The sequence below is a fragment of the Passer domesticus genome, chromosome 31 (genome assembly GCF_036417665.1).
Source record: "Passer domesticus isolate bPasDom1 chromosome 31, bPasDom1.hap1, whole genome shotgun sequence".
NCBI classification, from domain to species: Eukaryota; Metazoa; Chordata; class Aves; order Passeriformes; family Passeridae; genus Passer; species Passer domesticus.
Genome location: NC_087504.1, coordinates 2,369,275 through 2,385,875, shown reverse-complemented (window position 1 = coordinate 2,385,875; position 16,601 = coordinate 2,369,275). Strand labels below are relative to the sequence as shown.

General features: G+C 65.3%; 1 protein-coding gene across 1 annotated transcript; it reads left to right on the top strand.

The window, feature by feature from the left end:
* Positions 1–1,040: 1,040 nt before the first annotated feature.
* On the top strand, positions 1,041–16,315 carry NXPH4 (neurexophilin 4). The gene is made up of 2 exons (XM_064401267.1): positions 1,041–1,117; positions 14,374–16,315. Exons 1-2 carry the CDS (start codon positions 1,067–1,069, stop codon positions 15,136–15,138), a joined length of 816 nt encoding a protein of 271 aa, XP_064257337.1. The 5' UTR covers positions 1,041–1,066; the 3' UTR covers positions 15,139–16,315.
* The last annotated feature ends 286 nt before the right edge of the window (positions 16,316–16,601 follow it).

The following is a 16,601-nucleotide window of genomic DNA, read 5'->3' as shown; positions in this document are numbered from 1 at the left end:
AGACCCCCCCCCCCACAATGTCCCCAGCCCCGCCGATTCCAAATCCCCGCCGGCGGCTCCCCGGGATAATCCCAGCAATAACAGCAATAATGAGAATAACCATCAATTAACGGCGTGGGGAGGGGGCTGGGGTGGGGGGTGGGTGGCCAAAACCCCTCTTGGGGGGGGAGTGAGGACCCCTGGGAGAGGCGCCGGGCGCTGGGGGATGAGCACACGCGTGTCCATGTGCACACACGTGTCCGTGCAGGTGACGCAGGTGGCGTGTCCAGCCCGACGCGGGCGGGGGTGCAGAAGAAGACCCCCACCCAGACCCCCCCCCGGGTGTGGCAGGGGCTGGGGGAGCCCCCCAGGGACGCTCCTTGGGGTGCCCCCCATCCCTTCCTGCTGAAGTTTTGGGGGGGACCCAGGGAGGGCAGCGCTGCCGGGGTCCCCCCGCTGCCTCCAGAGGGGTCTCCGGGAAATGGGGCGGGGGGTGACAGCACCAGGAGCGTCCCGGGGGCGGGGGGACAGCGGGACACGTCCGGGAGCATCTGGGGGAGCGGGAGCAGGACGGGGTGGGGGGCACCCCGGGGTGCTGGAGGATCGGGGGGCAGGAGCGGCTCCGGAGGATGCAGGGCCACCGAGAGGGGGGGGGCAGGACCGGGATGTCCCGGGGGGGTCTCCAGGAAAGGGGGGGAGGGGGGGGGCACAGGACCGGGGGCACCCCGAGGTGATGGAGAAGAGAGGGGGGCACAGCTGGGGTGCCAGAGAAGTTGGGGAGGGCAGGAGACAGAAGCGGCGGGCTGGGGGGGGGCAGAATCGGCGACACGGCGACACCCCCGGGATGCTGAACGAGCCGGGGGGGGCAGCACCAGGGACACCCCAAAATACGGGGCGGGGGTGTAAGATCGGAGCCACCTCGAGCGGCGGGGCCGGTGCGGGGTCCCGGTGCCCCCCGGAGCCGCCCCCCCCGGTGCCCCCCCGGCTGCCGGGATTGGCGGGGCCGCCGAGGCGCCGCCCGGCCCCGCAAGTCTCCAACTTTCTTCCCGCCGCCCCTCGCCGCCGCCGTTCCTCCCGGAGCCCCGCGATGCTCCGCCGCCGCCTGCCCCTGCTCGGGCCCGGGCTGCTGCTGCTGCAGGTACCGGCAACCCGGGACCCCCGGGGGGGCGCGGTGACCGGCCGGGGGGGCGATTACCGGGGGGGGGAAAGAGGAGGGAGGGGGGGTCGTGCAGTTATTTGGGGGGGCGTAGGATAAATCCGGGGGTCGTGCTTTGGGGGGGTTGTGGCAGTCACAGAAAGCGGGGATGGTTTGGGGGGGTCCAGCGCCACTCTGGGGGGGGTCGCAGACATGGAGGGGGGGGGGTCGTAGGGAGGTGAGTTTTATGGGGGGGGTCCTGCCTCCCCCCCCCCAAGCTGTCCCGGAGCTCGGGCGGAGTTGTGGTGTCGGGGGGAGCCTCGGGGGGTCCCGTTGCCGGTGAAGCCCCTCCAGATTTCCTTCCCCCCCCCGGTTGCAGAGCGCGGGAGGCGCCGTCTGGCAGGTGCGGGGGGGGGGGGCAGCGAGACCGAGCGTGGGGGCGGCCACGCGTGGGGAGGGGGGGTCGGACCCTCTGCCCGAGGGGTCCACGGGGGGCTCGGGGGAGCCCCTGTCCCGCACCTGCAGCACACCTGGGGAGGGGGGAGCAGGGGGACGGCGGCGGTGTTGGGAAGTGAGGAGGGGTCCCCACGCAAGATTTGGGAGGGGGGGCTCAGCTGTCCCCTGGTTGTGCCAAGGGCGTGAACCCCAAAACCACCTGCAGGGGCGACGCCTCATTCCTGTCCCGACCGCGTTCGGCCTCAGCCCCTGCACGGGGGGGGGGGGGGCTCAGCCCTGCCGGGGGTCTTCTCCCACCCGCCCCATCCCCACCTCACCGAGTGCCCCCCAGCCATGGGGAGGACGCGCGGGGGTCCCGACCCCCGGGAATGGACTTTGCCTGTCCCCCCCCCCCCTTCGTTGCTCGGTGGGAGCTGAGGAGGGGCTGCAGCCGCAGAGACCCCCCCATCACGATCCCCCCAGTCCCAGATACTTCAATCTCCCCAAGGCCGCTCACCCCCGCGTGTCCCCCCTCGCCACCTCCCCCCTCGCCCCTCGGGGGGTTACAGCCAGCGACAGCAGCGCCGTGGTGGTCAGGAGGGGGGGGATGGAGCCCCCCCCCCAAGCCCAGCCGGGGGGGCCTGGGCTCATCACCCAGCAGATCTGATTTCCTGACACTCCATTTTTACTTTCTGTGTTTCATGAATAAAATCAAACGAGTCAATTCCCTCCCGGGAATTGGATGCACATCAGGGACCCCCCCCCCCCTCTCCCCTCTGCACCACCCGAACCCCCCCCCCCCAAGGCAAAAGCTCCTGCAACTTGTCTCTGCCTGGCGTGGGGAGGGGGAGACGCGTGCCCGCGTGCGGGGGTGGCTCGGCGTGACCCCCCCCCTCGCCGTGTCCGTCCATTGCAGAGCATCTGTCGGTGCTGGAGCTGCTTCAAGAGAAATGGGTTTGTTTTGATCAAATCCGGAGCAGGGCGCTGCCCCGGCCCCCCCCGCCCCGCCCACGCAGGCGGCGGTGCTGAGGAGGGGGCACCGGGGGGGGCACAAAGCTGGGGGGCACCGGCATGGGGTGGGCATGAGGGTGCAGGGGTTTCCATAACCCCGGGAGGTGCTTTGAGCCACGACCCCTCTGCGCTGGGGGTCCAGGACCCTCCCCCAGAGCTCCGGGAGGGGCCGGGGTCTGCCCAGCCTTGTGCCCACCTGGTGCCAGGGAAGGGTGGCAGAGCCGTTCCTGCCCCTCAGCTCTTTGGGCCTGTTGGGGAGAAACTTTCCCCGTCTCTTTTGGGGGTCAGGGGGGAGCTGGATGGGTGGGGGGACCCCCCCTGGCCTCCCCCCGGCTCTGGTGGGCACCCTGGACTGGGGGTCCCAGTGCCACATCCCAGCAGGACCGTGCTGGGGGCACCGGGCCAAGGGGCAGGGGGGTCTGCACCCCCCAGGACAGCAGTGACAGCCTCGTCCTTGTGCAGGAGGGAGGGACCCCCGGCGTGTGGGGGACCCCCGGGGTGTGGGGGACCCCCAGAGTGTGGGGACCACCCCCCCGTGCCGTGGCTTTGCTGGCAGTGCCAGCTGGGTGACTCTGCTGTGCCAGGATCAGCCCCTGCTGGATGGACAAACTCTGCCAGCCCCGCGGGTGCCTGTGCCCAATTTTGGGGGTGCAGCCCACCCCTGGTGGCTGCTGCAGTGCTGGCACAGGCGGGGGGACGAGCCCACCCCTGATTGCAAGTGACACCCCCCCCCCCCCAGCCCTCCCCAGGCTCCTGCGTTATTTTTATTTAATTCCTTTATTTTCCGTTCACTGAGCATTCAATTTTGGGGGTCCCTCTGGGGACACCCCGCCGCTGAGGGTCTCAGCAGCCCCCCAGGCACCCCCAGGACCCTCAGCTGGGCACAGCTGGATGGAGGAAAGGCCATTCTCCGCATCCCCCGCGGTTGTGCCAGGCAGATGCCACCCTCGCCCCTGCGTGCCCCATGCCCTGGATTTGGGGTGACCCCACCCAGCCCTGAGCAAGACTCAGCAGCCGAGGGCACTGCTGGCCCTGGATCGGGCAGGAACAGGCTGGAACGGGCAGGATGAACCAGGGTGGGGTGGCCGAGTGCCACGGCAGGAGCAGGACGGGCACGAGGGTGTCCTTCCTCAGCCGCTCCATGCCCGCTGCCTTTGCCAGGCTGTGCCCAGCCACACCCGCTGCGCCCCTGCCTCGGTTTCCCTCCTTTTTGGCACACAGGCAGGTGAGGCAGCGGCTGTCTGTGAAGCACCTGAGTGCTGCTGGCAGGTTTTCCGTCTCGGATTAACCCTTCGCAGGAAAATCCTGCCTTGCTCTGCCGGTGGCCATGCCAGCTCCGCGGAGCCTGGCGCCCCGCGATGCCAAACTCATCCGCTCTGTCCCTTCCTTCGCCTTGCTGTCACCCAGGAGCTGTCTCCTGACAGATGGCTCTGCTCTGAGCAGATGCTGCCGGCCCTTTCCACGCAAGGCCACCCCAATCCCACCTCCCCAGCTCCCATTTTTTGGGGAGAATTCACCCCTGAAATGAATTCAGGCTCGGAGGCGCGCACCGCATTCGGGGCCAGAAGGGAGAGGATGTGAGGTTTGGGTGGTGCTGAGCCGGGGGTCCCCGGGGGGTGCTGAGCCCCAGGGCTTGTCTGCAGCCAGCCGGTGCCCGGCCGGTGCCCGCGGGGCCGGGATGGGCTCGGTGCCTCCCCCGGTGCCGCTCCTGCGGCTCCCCGAGCCGGCCGCCGATGCGGCGGGTGCTGTGTGCTCAGCATGGCTGAGCTAATCTATCGCCAAACAAACACACACTGTTATTCCGAAAGAAGGTTTCCAAGCGACTCATTTCCCTTTTTTTAATAACTCTTCCCTCTGGTGCCCTTTGCACCCCAAGCTGGGAGATTCAATAAGGCTGGAGCCTGGAGCGTGGCTGGCGCAGCCTCGGCGAGGAGGGGGAGCAGCGGCCGGGGAGGGGGGGGCGCCCAGGGGTGCCCCCCACCCACCCCTGCGCTTCCCGGTGCCGATCTGGCTCCAAACCAGGTCCGGTTTTATTGCTTTTTCTTTTTCCCCCCCCCCCCCTCACTCTTGTTTTTAATTGCCAGTTTTCCTCTGGGGACTGGCAGAGGTGGCCGAGCTGGGATGGGGAGGGGAGGGGGGGGCGCAGGATGGGAGCGACAGCAGCCCCCAGCTGAGCCCCCACCGCTAATCACCCCCTTGCCAATTAACACACCCGGATTAACGACTTCGCCCGCCCTTTCTGCATGCACAGCTCCTCCTCTCAAGGAGCCGGGGTCCCCCCCCGCAGGCGGTGGCCCCCGAGCTTGGGGTGACACCGAGCGGAGCCCCCCCGGCCTGGCCGAGCTCCAGCCTCTCCTCGGTGCCTGGCTCAGCCTTCGCGCTCGGGCGCTGGAGGTAAATGGCCCAGGAAAGATGAAGCTTCCTCTCCCGCCGCTTGGATTGCTGCTGAAGGAATAATCACATCCCCGTGTCCCCCCCTCCCCGCTTTTTTTTTTTTCTTTTCTTTTTTTTTTTTTTTTCCCTGTTGCAAAAGGAAAGTCATTGTGGAGGAACAGAGCAGGGACGCGAATCAATCCCGAATCAATTCCCGCTGGGCGCGGATCCCGTGTGACCCCCGGGGTGGATGTCACAGCCGGGGACACCCCCTCGTTGTCCCCTCAGGGCCAGCACAGCAGAGCCTGTGCAGGCAGAGCAAAGCCTCACCTGGCACCTGCAGGAGCTGGGTGAAAAAGGGGCTGGGGGGCACCACGGGGGTCCCGGGGGGCTGCAGGGACACGCTGTGCCCTGCTCCTGGTGGCAGCCAGTGGGTCGCTGGCCTGGTGACCCCAGAGGAGCTGCGGTCCCGGCGATGTCCTCGAGGGTCCCCAGCGCTCCTGGGGGGTCTCTTGGAGGGTTTTAATTAAAATCTGCTGAGGGGGGGGTGTGGGGACAGCGTGTCTTTGCTGCTGTCCCCACTTCCCGGGGGGAACAGAGCCCAGCTGGCACTGGGAATGTCAGGAGATGTGCAGGGATGGGGTCTCAGCCAGGGGAGAACCCCAAAAATTAGAAACCCTTGGTTCTTTAACAATGGATTTTTGCTTTACAACTAATAATTGGTGAAAAGGTGATCCCCCAAAGTACGGTGTTACTCCCCGTTATTTTACACACAGAAATTCAAGTTTTCAGTTCCCCCTCTCTGGTGACCTTCGCACTGGCCCTGTCTCATCCAGGGAGGTGGGGGGGGGGGCTGGGAATGGGATTTATGATTCCTCCTGATACGATCTTATAAAATTTCCCGGGCACACTCGAAATTACATTTCCATAGCTCAGGAGCAGCGATCTCTGAGCGCGCCAATACCTGCCACTTTTATGGCTACATTTATTGCAATAATAAAGTGAAACGGTGAGGCAAGGGCTGGGGGTGCCTGGGGGGGGAGCAGAAGGTGGGGGCTGCCTTGCTGAGAGCTTGGGGTGCCCCGATTTTGGGGGGACTGGGGTGAAGCTGCTGCCTCTCTGCTCTCACCTGCTGAAGAGCTGGAAAAGAGGTAGAGGGGACCCCAGAGATTGTTCTGTTGGAGGGAAACTGAGGCAGGGCCGAGGACTGGGAGCATCTTGGGGGCATCCCTGGCACTGGAGATGTGGGAGTGATGTGGGACATGTCCCTGCTGGCTGTGCTCCCTTGTCCCCACGTGCCATCCCCGTGAGCTGTCCCCACGTCCTGCTCAGAGCCACCAGGACCCCCCACACCCCAGCGACCCCCACAATGAGCTGGCTCCTTCTGGACTCAACCAAGAAGGTTCCAGGCCTCTGGCCAGCTCGGGGAGCTGCTGGCTGCCAGATGCCCAACAGCCACACGTCCCTGTCCCCCGCCACCCCCGTGTCCCCTCTCTGCTGCCTGCTGCCCCCCCCTCACCCCCTCTCCCCCTCCCGCTCCGTTTATCTCCTGTTTTCCCATTCTTTCCCTTTTCTCCTCCAGCCCAATGAGTCACACAAGCCCCGAATCCTTTGCCTGCTGCCGTCTCCTCCCTCCTATTATATTTTTTTCCTTTGCTCTTAACAGCACTTTCCTTTTCCACCCGTGGGGGGAGAGACTCGGGATGTACATTTTTCCCGGCTCTCCCCCCCATCCACCTCCCAGCTCCTACCTCACCGTGAAGCCCTTAAAAGTAATAAATAAATAAAACAACGGCTGAGGAAAGAAAAGGCAGGAAACGAGTGACAGGGAAAAGGAACCAAAACGAAAGAAAGAAGGAGGAGGGAGAAAAAAAGTCCTACTCGGGCTATGAAATATTTATTAGCCAGCGCGTGCCGAGCGCGTTAATAAAGCTGCAGCATTTGCATATTTTTTTCTGTCGGCGAGGAGCGAGGTGTCTGTTTGGGGGGTGAAGGCTCAGCTGATCCAAAGCTGATCCCCCTGGCCCCGTGTGGCTCCTGGTTCTGCTCCAGGTGACACCAGCACGTCAGTGTCACCGGGAGTGGGACACCAGCACGGGGCTGGAAGGACCTCGTGGTGGGTTTGGTTGGATTTGGTGATTTTGGTGGATTTGGTGGGTTTGGCGAATTTGGTGAATTTGGTTGGATTTGGTTGGATTTGGTGGGTTGGTGGATTTGGTGGGTTTGGTGGATTTGATGAATTTTGTGGGTTTGGTAGATTTGGTGAATTTGGTGGGTTTGGTTTTGGTGAGCTCATCCAGGCTCTCCTGTGGCTGAGGAGGTGCTGCTGTCACATTCACCTGTCCTGGTGCTGGGGTGCCCATCCTGGTGCTGGGGGTGCCTGGCCGATGCTGGGGTGCCCATCCCACTGTTGGGGTACCCCTCCTCTGTGCTAGGGTTGCCCATTTTGGTGCTGAGATGCCCATCCTGGTGCTGGAGTGCCCATCCTGCTGTTGGGGGTGCCCATCCCACTGCTGGGGGTGCCCATCTCAATATTGGGGTATCCCTCCTCTGTGCTGGGGTGCCCCTCCTGGTGCTGGGGGTGCCCATTCCACTGCAAGGGGTGCCCATCCCAAGGTTGGGGTACCCCTTCTCTCTGCTGGGGTGCCCATCCTGGTGCTGGGGGTGCCCATCCTGGTGCTGGGGGTGCCCTAGCCAATGTTGGGGTGCCCATCCCAATGTTGGGGTACCCCTTCTCTGTGCTCAGGTTGCCTATTCTGGTGTTGGGGTGCCCATGCTGGTGCTGGGGTGCCCATCCCAAGGTTGGGGTACCCCTTCTCTGTGCTGGAGTTGCTCATCCTAGTGCTGGGGTGCCCCTCCCAATGTTGGGGTGCCCATCCTGGTGTTGGGGGTCCCCATCCTGGTGTTGGGGGTCCCCATCCTGGTGCTGGGGGTGCCCATCCTGGTGCTGGGGGTGCCCTGGCCAACGTTGGGGTGCCCATCCCAATGTTGGGGTCCCCCTCCTCTGTGCTAGGGTTGCCCATTTTGGTGCTGAGATGCCCATCCTGGTGCTGGAGTGCCCATCCTGCTGTTGGGGTGCCCATCCCACTGCTGGGGGTGCCCATCTCAATATTGGGGTATCCCTCCTCTGTGCTGGGGTGCCCCTCCTGGTGCTGGGGGTGCCCATCCTGGTGTTGGGATTGCCCTAGCCAATGTTGGGGTGCCCATCCCAGTGCTGGGGTACCCCTTCTCTCTGCTGGGATTGCCTATTCTGGTGCTGAGGTGCCCATGCTGGTGCTGGGGTGCCCATCCCAAGGTTGGGGTACCCCTTCTCTGTGCTGGAGTTGCTCATCCTAGTGCTGGGGTGCCCCTCCCAGTGTTAGGGGTGCCCATCCTGCTGTTGGGGTGCCCATCCTGGTGCTGGGATGCCCATCCTGGTATTGGGAGTGCCTATCCCAATGCTGGGGTGCCCATCCTGCTGTTGAGATGCCCATCCTGGTGTTGGGGGTCCCCATCCTGCTGTTGGGGGTGCCCCTCATGGTGCAGGGGGTGTCGTGCCCACCTGCCCACCACCCTGTCAGGGGCTGTGCACGCTGTGTCCTGACTTGTCCCCCTGTGTCACCTCTTCCCCTGTCCCTTTACCCTTGATCCCTCGCCAGCGTCCTCGAGTGCAGCCATCCCAGGGAGGGACCAGGTGTCACCTCCCCGGTGTCCCCAGGGGTGCCCAGCAGCACATCTGTCCTGTGCCCTGGCACCCAGGGCTCCCCAGGATGGTCACTCGCAGCTCGGTGTGGCAGCAGCACGGCCGTGCCCTGCCTGTCTGGCAGGGATGGGGACAGCGTAGCTGTGACAGTGGGGACAGCGATGGGGACAGGAAAAAGCTGGCAGTGGGGATGGGGACAGCGATGGGGACAGGAAAAAGCTGGCAGTGGGGATGGGGACAGGAACAAGCTGGCAGTGGGGATGGGGACAGGTAGGGGACAGGAACAAGCTGGCAGTGGGGATGGGGACAGCGATGGGGACAGGAGCAAGCTGGCAGTGGGGATGGGGACAGGTAGGGGACAGGAGCAAGCTGGCAGTGGGGATGGGGACAGGGAGGGGACAGGAACAAGCTGGCAGTGGGGATGGGGACAGGGAGGGGACAGGAACAAGCTGGCAGTGGGGATGGGGACAGGGAGGGGACAGGAACAAGCTGGCAGTGGGGATGGGGACAGGTAGGGGACAGGCACTGGGGCAGGCCGGTGGTAGGAATGGGGACAGGGTGGCTGCAGAAATTGGGACAGGCTGGCAGTGGGGACAGGGACAGGATGGTGGCATTGATAGGGACAGGCTGGCAGTAGGGATGGGGACAGGATGGCAGTGGGGATGGGGACAGGATGGCAGTGGAGACAGAGACAGGATGGCAGTGGGGACAGGGACAGGATGGCAGTGGGGATGAGGACAGGATGGCAGTGGGGATGGGGACAGGCTGGCAGTGGGGATGGGGACAGGATGGCAGTGGCAATGGGGGCGGGCACACACGGAGCAGGGGAACATGTCACCCAGGATGCACAGCCACACCGAGCACCTCGCTCCATGCGTGTGCATGTCACCACGTGTGTGTCACCATGTGTGTCACTGCATGTGTCACCGTGTGTATGTCACGGTGTGTGCCACTATATGCGTGTCACTGTGTGTGTCACCACATGCGTGTCACTGTGCATGCCACCATGCGTGTCACCGTGTGCGTGTCACCATGTGTGTCACCACGTGTGTGTCACCACATGCATGTCACTGTGCATGTCACCATGCATGTCACCATGTGCATGTCACCATGTGCATGTCACCATGTGTGTCACCACATGCGTGTCACCACATGCGTGCCACCCTGTGTATCACTGTGCACGCTCCCACCCTGCCGTGCTCTCAGTCCCACTCAGGACGTGCGGAGCTGCTCTTCCCACCCAGCTGCAGGTGCAGCAGTGCATGCCTCCCACCGCCCCGCTGCCATTCGCTGCATTACTCGGGCACCCCGGGCACACACCCGTGTCACACCTGTGTCCCCCAGGGGCACACACCCGTGTCCCCCACGGGCACACGCTCACCCGGAGCCCCGGGAGCGGCCGCCCCGCAGCTCCCGGCGCTCCCTCAGCCGCCCGGGCGCTCCCGCGGCCCCGCGGAGCCGCATTAGCAGCCGCGCGGCGCCGGAGATGAATGGGAGCTGTCAGAGGCACCTTGTTTGCTGCTAACCTTTGGAAATGCCACGGCGCCCCGGGCGGGGCGCGCCGGGGGGAGCGGGCCCGCGGGGATTGTCGCTCACCGCCGCCAATTAATCTCCCGGCGCTAACGAAGGCGTCGGGGTGACAGGGGAGAGGTTGGGTTGACCCCGCGCCCGTGGGGAGAGCAGGAGAGCCCCGAGATGTGGATGGGCTGGAAGAGGACCCCAACAAGGTGTGGGGACAGGATGGGAATGGAGATGGGATGGGGACAGGGATGGGGACAGGATGGGAATGGGAATGGGGACAGGGATGGGGACAGGATGGGGACAGGGATGGGAACGGGAATGGGGGCAGGATGGGAATGGGGACAGGGATGGGGACAGGATGGAGACAGGGATGGGGACAGGGATGGGGATAGGATGGGAATGGGAATGGGGAGAGGATGGGAATGGGAATGGGAATGGGAACAGAGATGGGGACAGGATGGTGGTGGGGACAGGATGGTGGTAATAATGGGGACAGGGATGGGGACAGGATGGGAACAGGGATGGGGACAGGGATGGGGACAGGGTAGGAATGGGAATGGGGACAGGGTGGGAAAGTGGATGGGAACAGAGATGGGGACAGGATGGTGGTGGGGATGGGGACAGGGATGGGGACAGGGTGGTGGCATTAATGGGAACAGGGTAGGGACAGGAACAGGCTGATGGTATTAACGAGGACAGGATGGTGGTAACAATGGGGACAGGATGGTGGTAGGGACCGAAACAGGCTGGTGGTGGGCATGGAGACAGACTGGCCATGGGGACAGGCACAGCCTGGCCGTAGGAATGGAAGCAGGTTGGCAGCAGAGATGGGGACAAGCCTGGGACAGGGACAGGCTGCTGGTGGTGACGATGAGGCCTTTGCTGGGGCTGTTGTGGTGCTCTGCTCCCCCCCAGTGCTGGCAGGGCTGTTCTGCCATCATTCCAGCCCCTCTCTCGGGGTGCTGGAGCTCATCCCAGCCCACACCAGGGCAGCCAGGCCCCCCTGTCCCCCCCCTGCTGCTCCCCTCCCCTCCACCAAGGTGACCGAGGGTCTCGGGGGAGCAGCTGACGGCGCTTGGCCCCAACAGCAAATGGGATGTGAGTGGCCATCACTGCCGGGCCTGACAGACCAAATTGATGCCGAAGGCACCGAGAGCCTTCCCGGTCCCTGTGCAGCTGCCTCCAGCCCTTCCCTCAGCCCCGCCCGGCTCCGTGCGCTCGCGGGGGGACACAGGCAGCCCCACACGGCTGCAGAGGGGCACACGAGGGGCTGGAGAGCGGCTAAACCATGAAATAACGCTGTGGGGACCGTGATGAGGATGAGGAGGAGGAGGAGGAGGGGATGTGCAGAGCCGGCGGCGCGTGTGACAGTGAAAAACAACCAGCTCGGGTAACCTGGGTGGCAGCAGAGCCCCTCACGCCACCGAGCCAGGCAGGGCCACGGGTTTTGGTGGGAGGGGGGCTGCACTGGGACCCCCCCCGTGGACTCACAACGCGTATCCAGGAGGTTCAGGGCCGCGGGCGTGCGGCTGCACCCCGACGGCACAGCAGGAGCATTAATATTTAACGCGAGGTGTGCGGGACCTGCCCTGAATGCCGACAGCGCTGCCGGGGCGCAGGGGGGTGACCTTGGCTCCCCTCGGCGCTGCCGTGGCCCAAGCCCCCCTGGCCCTGCTCACCCCCGCAGGCTCCGAGCCCCCCGGCCCGCCGGGGCTCGGCGGGGGCTGCGGGCAGCGAGGGTCCCCCCGCACTCGCGGTGCCGCAATCGATCGCCCTGGCTGCATCGCAGCCGCTGCCCTGCTCTGCAATTCCCTTTCATCCCCCAGCAGCTCCTGCCGAGGGACTGGAGGCGTTGGGGGGGTGCCAGTCTGGCCCCGAGCCCGCTGGGGATGGGGGGTGTTTGTTGTGTCCGTGCCCACCCCCTGGATCTGTCCCGCAGCCCCCAGGAGCACAGAGAGCGCTGCCAGTGCCTGTCCCCCTCTGCTGCCACTGCCTGCCCGTCCCTGTCCCTTCCCTGTCCCGTCCCTGTCCCTTCCCTGTCCCTCCAGCGATTCCCATCACAGCCTGTCCCAATGAAGAACACCACACCCCCGCACGGAGAGGGGATTGGAAAGGGAAACTGAGGCAGGGGAGGAAGGGCACAGGCACCTGCGGCACAGCCGGGGACCGGCCTTGGCTCCCAGCCCTGGCTGAGATGGAAATTCAGCGCAGAGCTCAGAAACCTCCAGAAATCCTTCCCGGTGGCGGGGGGGGGGGCTCGGCAGGATGCGCTGCTGTGCGTGCTCCCCCCGGGCTGCACCCCCAGCCCCTCGCTGAGGGCGCAGCAGGATTTGGGGGGCTCCCAGCTGAGGGGTCACAGTGGGGTGTGAGGGGTCCCAGGCCGGAGACGGAGCAGAGTTGGGGTGCAGACACCACCCCCCCTGCCAAAACCGCAGCTCCCTCAGCTGGGGGTGCCCCTCTCCCGCCCCCCCTCGTTATCTCGCCATCCCGGTCCTGCCCCCCCCTCTCCGGCTGGAGAAGGCGCCCGGCTTTGAAGCTGCGTTGAAATATAGATAAGGGCGAAGGCAGAGCTGGGAAAGAGCCGGGGGGAGCGGGGGGCTGGCCGGGCTGGGGGTGCAGGGATGGATGCTGCAGCTCTGCACCACACCGTGCCCCCCGCGATGGGCTGAAAGACCCCAAATCCCCTCCCAAATCCCCTCCCCACGGACGTGGCGGGGCTGCGTGCCCTGCCCAGGGTGCAGCACAACCAGAGCAGATTTAGGGGCTCAGCCTAAATCGGGGGGGGGGGTCCCAGGGATGGATCAGATGGAGCCCCTGGCCCGGCAGAGGGTGGGGAGGTCGCTGGGCTCCCCCCGTGGTGCTGCTCCATCTCTGCAGGGAAACCCTGCCCTGAGACCCGCCCAGCCACGGAGGAGGGGGCGTGGGGGGCTCACCCCTCTCTGGTGGGGCTCACGGGACCCCCTTTCATTCCCGACGGGAATCATTCCCAAGCAGGAAGCGGCACGGAGCCGTTCTGCAGGGGGGGCGATGCCGGGAGGAGCCCCCAGCAATGACAGGAGCCATTCCCTGCGCCTGCCTCAACTTCCCACCACAGCACAGCCCCCTCCCCACGCCTCCCCCAGCCCCTCCAGCTGCTGCCTCCGCTCACCGCCCCCTCCGCACTCCCCCTGCTCGCTCCTGCCGGGATCCAGGTCACCCAGAGCAGCCAAGCACCTGGCAGCTCGGGCCGACAGTGATTGACGAGGCCGGGGCTGCTGCAGCAGCTGGCAGGGCAGGAGGGCACAGCGGGCACGCCGGGGGTGAGGGATGGGGGCGCGGGGGGGTGAGGGGCAGGCCTGGGGTCCCGGGTGAGGGCTGGCATCTGGCTCTGCCCGCTGCTGGCCGTCCCAGGCACTGGGGGAACCGCGGGGGAACCGCGGGAAGGGGCTGGGGTGGTCCCGGCCCAGCTGGGGCTGGCACGAGGATGAGGAGGGAGGGGTAGGTAGAGGGTGAGGAAGGTGCAGGAAGGAGGATGAGGAGGTTTCAGAAAGAGGATGAGGAGGGGGCTGTAGGTAGGAGGATGAGGAGGGAGGAGTGGGGGGAGGATGGGGAGGGTGCAGGCAGAGGGATGAAGAAGGGGTTGTAGGTAGGAGGATGAGGAGGGTGCAGGAAAGAGGATGAGCAGCGTGCATGCAGGAGTATGAGGAGGGTGCAGGAAGGAGGATGAGGATGGGGCTGTAGATAAGAGTATGAGGATGGGGCTGTAGACAGGAGGATGAGGAGGGGGCTGTAGGTAGAGGGATGAGGAGGATTCAGGTGGGAGGATGAGGAGGGTTTAGGCGGGAGAATGAGGAGGGATGAGTAGGCAGGAGGATGAGGAGGCTGCAGGAAGGAGGATGAGGAGGGTTCAGGCTGGAGGATGAGGAGTGGGCTGTAGATATGAAGATGAGGAGGATGCACGCAGGAGGTTGAGGAGCGTGCAGGCAGAGGGATGAGGAGGGCGCAGGAAGGAGGATGAGGAGGGATGAGTAGGCAGGAGGATGAGGAGGGTTCAGGTGGGAGGATGAGGAGGGGGCTGTAGATATGAGGATGAGGAGGGGGCTGTAGACAGGAGGATGAGGAGGGTGCTGTAGACAGGAGGATGAGGAGGGTGCATACAGGAAGATGAGGAGGGTGCATGCATGAGGATGAGGAGGGTGCGGCACGGGGCCGAGGAAGGGCACAGGCACAGCTCACACGCCCTGCCCTCTCTCCCCAGACGGTGTGCGCTGGCGGTCACATCCCCAAGACCTTGGGCTACCTGGAGATGGGCACCTCCGGCCTCCTCAAGGACGTGCCCTACGGCACCCTGAAGCCCCCGGCGCTCGACCCCGGGCGGCTGATCCCGGCAGAGCCCCCCAGGGGCGCGGGGGCACCGGCGGGCACCGGCCGCAGCCCCTGGGACTGGCAGAAGAACCAGACGGCCGGGGAGCTGCTGAGCCCCCGCTCCCACCGCAAGCCCACCCTCAAATCCAGCCGCACCAAGAAGATTTTCGGTTGGGGAGACTTCTACTTCAACATCAAAACGCTCAAATTCAGCCTCCTGGTGACGGGCAAGATCGTCGACCACATCAACGGCACCTTCAGCGTCTACTTCCGACACAACTCCTCCAGCCTGGGCAACGTCTCCGTCAGCATCGTGCCCCCTTCCAAGGCGGTGGGCTTCGAGGTGCTGGTGCCAGCGCTGCCACGACCACCGCCCCCTCCCCAGCAGAGCACCCTGCCCGAGGGGCGCCCGGCCAAGGCGCTCAATTGCCACGTGGAGTACGAGAAGACGAACCGGGCGCGGAAGAACAAGCCGTGCCTCTACGACCCGTCCAAGGTGTGCTTCACGGAGCACACGCAGAGCCACGCGGCCTGGCTGTGCGCCAAGCCCTTCAAGGTCATCTGCATCTTCATCTCCTTCCTCAGCATCGACTACAAGCTGGTGCAGAAGGTCTGCCCCGACTACAACTTCCAGCACGACAATCCCTACTTCGGCTGACGGGGAAGGGGGTGGGTGGGGGACAAGGGGGGGTTTTGGTGGCACTCGGGGTCTCCTGTCACCCCCGCGGCAGCCTCCTCTTCCTCACTCTGTGCTGGGGGTCCTGGACCCCCCCCAATGCCATCCCATCACTGGGATTGAGTTGGCTCTGGGGGTTGCAGGTTTGCCCCCCCCACCCAAAATGACATCCCATCCCTGCAGCACAAGGGGGTACAGCCGGTTCTGGGGGTCCCACCCACCCAGTTCTGGGGGTCCCACGCACCCACTGAGACCCCAACACTGAGGAGCCCATACTGGGGTAGAGCTGGTGCTGGGGGTCCTGGACCCCCACACAGAGACCCATCATTGGGGTACACTGGTCTGGGGGACCCACATTGACCCATCATTGGGGTACACCTGTTTTTGGGGGTCCCCTCCACTCCTGAGACTCATCATGGGGGTACACCTGGTCTGGGGGACCCCCTTTGAGACCCATTCCCGGGGTACACCTGTTCTGGGGGTCCCAGCCCCCTGAGACCCATCATTGGGGTACACCTATTTTGGGGGTCCCCTTTACCCACTGAGACTCCATCCCCGGGGTTCACCTGTTCTGGGGGTCCCCCATTGAGACCCCCCCCTCTTCCTGGGGTCCCCTCTGTGCCCTGAGACCCATCATTGGGGTACACCTGTTCTAGGGGACCCCCTCTGAGACCCATCATTGGGGTACACCTGATCTGGGGGACCCCTCCATCCCCTGAGACCCATCACTGCAGCCCCCCGTTCTGGGGTACACCAGTTTTTGGGGGTCCCCTCCATCCCCTGAGACCCATCATGGGGGTACACCTGGTCTGGGGGACCCCTCCATACCCTGAGACCATCATTGGGGTACACCTGTTTTTGGGGGTCCCCTTCACCCCCCGAGACCCCTCCCGGGGGTTCACCTGTTCTGGGGGTCCCCCATTGAGACCCCACCTGTTTTGGGGGTCCCCTCCACCCCCCGAGACCCCTCCCCGGGGTTCACCTGTTTTTGGGGGTCCCAGCCCCCTCCCCCACTGACCCCCCCTCCTTGCATCCTGTGCTGGCAATCCCGGACCCCCTCCCCACCCACTGAGACCCCCACCCACCCCCCAAACCCACCCCTGCCCCACCCATCGGGTACAACTGGTGCTGGGGGTCCCACCCCCCCCCCCCCGCTCACCGAGACCCCCCCCCCTGCAGCTGGGGGGGTGCGGGCACGGAGCCCCCCCAAGCTGGGGGCACACAGGGGCCATGCCACCTCCGGGGGGGCAAATTTGGGTGCTTGGGGGGGGCTCATCCTCAGCCCATCCATTTTGGGGGGGGTTGGTCTGTCTGCAGCCCCCCCCCGCTGCCCCCCGGACCCCCCCACCCCATGCGGACCCCCCCACCCCCATGGGGACCCCCCAACCCCATGGGGACCCCCCAGGTGCGCAGCCCCTCCACCCCACGCCCTAAAAAGTGCCAGG

What these genes read in the sequence shown, in the direction of transcription:
- NXPH4 (XM_064401267.1), top strand. Translation starts at nt 1,067, where the DNA reads ATGCTCCGCCGCCGCCTGCCCCTGCTCGGGCCCGGGCTGCTGCTGCTG. An exon ending in CCGGGCTGCTGCTGCTGCAG is followed by an intron (nt 1,118 to 14,373) that starts GTACCGGCAACC and finishes CTCTCTCCCCAG; the next exon opens with ACGGTGTGCGCTGGCGGTCA.